Source organism: Silene latifolia, chromosome 4 (genome assembly GCF_048544455.1).
Source record: "Silene latifolia isolate original U9 population chromosome 4, ASM4854445v1, whole genome shotgun sequence".
Lineage (NCBI taxonomy): Eukaryota > Viridiplantae > Streptophyta > Magnoliopsida > Caryophyllales > Caryophyllaceae > Silene > Silene latifolia.
In genome coordinates, this window is record NC_133529.1 from 17,218,093 (window position 1) to 17,221,225 (window position 3,133).

Below are 3,133 nucleotides of genomic sequence, written 5' to 3' on the forward strand. Positions count from 1 at the left end.
ATGGTCTCTTAAACGAGTCAAAAAATATGTTCCTCGAAGAGAGAGTAGCTATATTTTTAAATATATTAGCACATGATCAGAAGCAAAGGATGCTTGTTAGACGCTTGAAAAGGTCGAAAGAAACTGTAAGTAGAAACTTTCGTCAAATTTTGAGAGCAGTTTTACGTCTATATCAATATTTGATAAAGACTCCACAACCTGTTCAAGAGGATTGCAATGATGCGAGGTGGAAATGGTTTAAGGTATAATTTAGTTTAATTTAAGTGAGTTTTGAAATTTTTGATATAATAGATCTTTACTAAAAAAACGTTTTATAATAGAATTGCTTAGGAGCCTTAGACGGGACTCATATCATGCTAAAAGTTCCGGTTCATGAAAAACCAAAGTATCGTACAAGAAAGGGATTTATAGCTACAAATGTTCTAACAGCTTGTACCAAAGATATGCAATTTACTTATATTTTACCGGGGTGGGAAGGTTCAGCCGCTGATGGTAGAGTTCTCCAAGATGCGGTTAGTAGAAGACATCCATTTAAAGTTCCTCGGGGTGAGGATTTTTTCCTATTTTTACTTTCTTAGTCTTTAATTGTATGAGAGAGACAAAATTATTAAATCTTTCCTTAGTTTATATATTGGTAGGATACTATTATCTTGTCGATGCTGGGTTTACAAATGGTGAAGGCTTTCTTGCTCCATATAGGGGACAAAGATATCATCTCAATGAATGGAAAGATGGTCGTCAGCCAAACAACCATATGGAGTTTTTTAATATGAAGCATTCATCGGCAAGAAATGTAATTGAGAGGTGTTTTGGGTTATTGAAAATGCGTTGGGCAATACTTAGGAACAGTAGTTTTTATTCTGCTGATACACACACTGATATAATAAGCGCGTGTGCTCTTCTTCATAATCTCATTCGTCGAGAAATGAGTTTTGATCCAATGGAACCTCTCTTAGATACGGAATTTGGTAGACAATTTATGGATAATTCTCAAAACTATATCAATATTATTGATACATCTGGATCTTGGACGGAATGGCGAGACAAATTAGGTCGTGAAATGTATGATAGTTGGCGACAACGTAGACCTTTTAGGCATGTTGATCACAATGCTTGATGGTTTTGTGCTTCTGGTTTTGTGCTTATTATTATAGCTTGTAATCTTTTCGAATTATTATGATCCGTTATTTGTTATTGAAATAACAAATTTATATTTTTGTTCATCTATATTCTACTGTTTTAACATTTTTGTAATAATGCCTCTTGAAAAATGTGTATACGTAGAACCAGCACAATGACTGAAACAGGAGCAAGTACTGAAAAAATTAGTCCAAGAAGATGGACACTAGAAGAAGATACCTTGTTGGTAAACTTGTTACTATCTTTGCATGTGGACGGTAAATGGAAAGCTGAAGGTGGATTCAAATCTGGTTATCTTGTACATTTGGAGAAGTTAATTTTCGACAAAATGCCTGAAGCTGGACTCAAAGCAACCAATATTGATTCAAGGTTAGGTTATCTTAAGAAACGATTTAATGCACTCTTGGAGATTAAGCATAAGGGGAGCGGGTTTGGATGGGATGATGGTTTGAAGATGGTAACGGGTGATCGCAAGCTATTTGATGAATGGTGTAAGGTATTGCTTCACTCTTATATCCATTTTTATGCTAGGTTTGTTTTTAAGAATTGTACTTTCAATTGCAATCAAATGAATTTTTTTTTGTATGGTCTTATTATACAGAGCCATAGGGATGCCAAAGGTTTGTACAGAAAGCCGTTTCCATTGTTTGATGCCATGGAAGAAATTTATTCAAAAGATAGGGCGACGGGTGTTAATAGCAATATGCCTCTTGATAGAGTTGATCAAGAGACTAATAATGAGATACGTAACGCTGAAACACAAAGTGCTGTTGAGGTGCCAAATGAAGAATCAGAAATCAGTAAGAGAACTCTAGATGAGACTTCAAATCGACCAACTAAGAAGAAGGCGCGCAAGAACAAAGAAATTCAAAATATGCAGAAGAGTTTTGAAAAACTTATGGGAACCATGTTAGAAAATAGCAATTCGCAAATAGCTCAGCTAACGGCGATGCTTGAAGGTCCTAAAAATTTCAAGACAGGCTTACGTGAAGAATTAGGGAAGGTTAACGGGATATCAAGGAATAATATTTTGACTTTGTTAATGACGATGGCTGAGAGTGATGTTGCTATCTTTCGAGATTTAACGGACGAGGATGAAAAATATGATTTTTTGGGTATGATTTTGGCTAGGGATTAAAGTTGCGTTGGAGGTAACGAATATTTGAATGTTCGACGGTAGAATGAAGCACGGTGACATTTTTTTTAGTTTGTTAATGGTTTTGAATAATGTTGGTGGAAAACACTGTTCTCCGTATGACAATTTCTTGAGAACTTATATTATTATATCTTTTGCTAAAATTAGTTTTTGATTCAAGATATTGCATAGAATTTTATTTAATTCCTCTTATACCAAACCTGGGGAATGATTACTCCAGTAATTATCTCCCTTGTATGCCAAACCTAAAAATTGGGATACATTTTCCCCCTGTATTAAACTCCCTAGTAATGATTACACTAGAATATTTACCCCTGGAAATATTACAAGGATTCCAGGCAAGCCCAAGGGTTAATTACCACGTATTTAATTATATATCGAATTTTCTAAAATGTGCCCTTAGGGCATATGTTAATAAGTTAATTAGAGAAAATTTGTTGAGAATATTTCACTAATTATGGTAAATGTAAGTTTGTACATCTATCTTTTATGATTTATTCTCAACAAACTTTCTATATTTAACTTATTAACATGTGCCCTAAGGGCACATGTTAGAAAAACCCTATATATAAATCATAAAAGACAACTAGGTCATCAATACTAATGTACTATGGACTATTTGATTTAATTTGTAAATAAAATATGGAAAATTAGAACCCAAACCCTAATACCCTTATAATTTTCTAGTGTTTATATATTGTCAGACACCTTGAAGCACGCAACTACGCAAAAGATACGAATTATAAGGTCGATTTGAGTATGAAAATCAGAAAGACGGTCGCTTTTTTGCCTCCGGAAGTGTTATCAGAAGTTTTGAAATGGCTACCGGCGAGAAAT

General features: G+C 34.2%; 1 protein-coding gene across 1 annotated transcript; it reads left to right on the forward strand.

The window, feature by feature from the left end:
* The first annotated feature begins 649 nt into the window (after positions 1–649).
* Positions 650–2,278, forward strand: LOC141651154 (uncharacterized). Its single transcript, XM_074458877.1, has 2 exons — positions 650–1,636; positions 1,742–2,278. Exons 1-2 carry the CDS (start codon positions 1,271–1,273, stop codon positions 2,276–2,278), a joined length of 903 nt encoding a protein of 300 aa, XP_074314978.1. The 5' UTR covers positions 650–1,270.
* Positions 2,279–3,133: the final 855 nt, after the last annotated feature.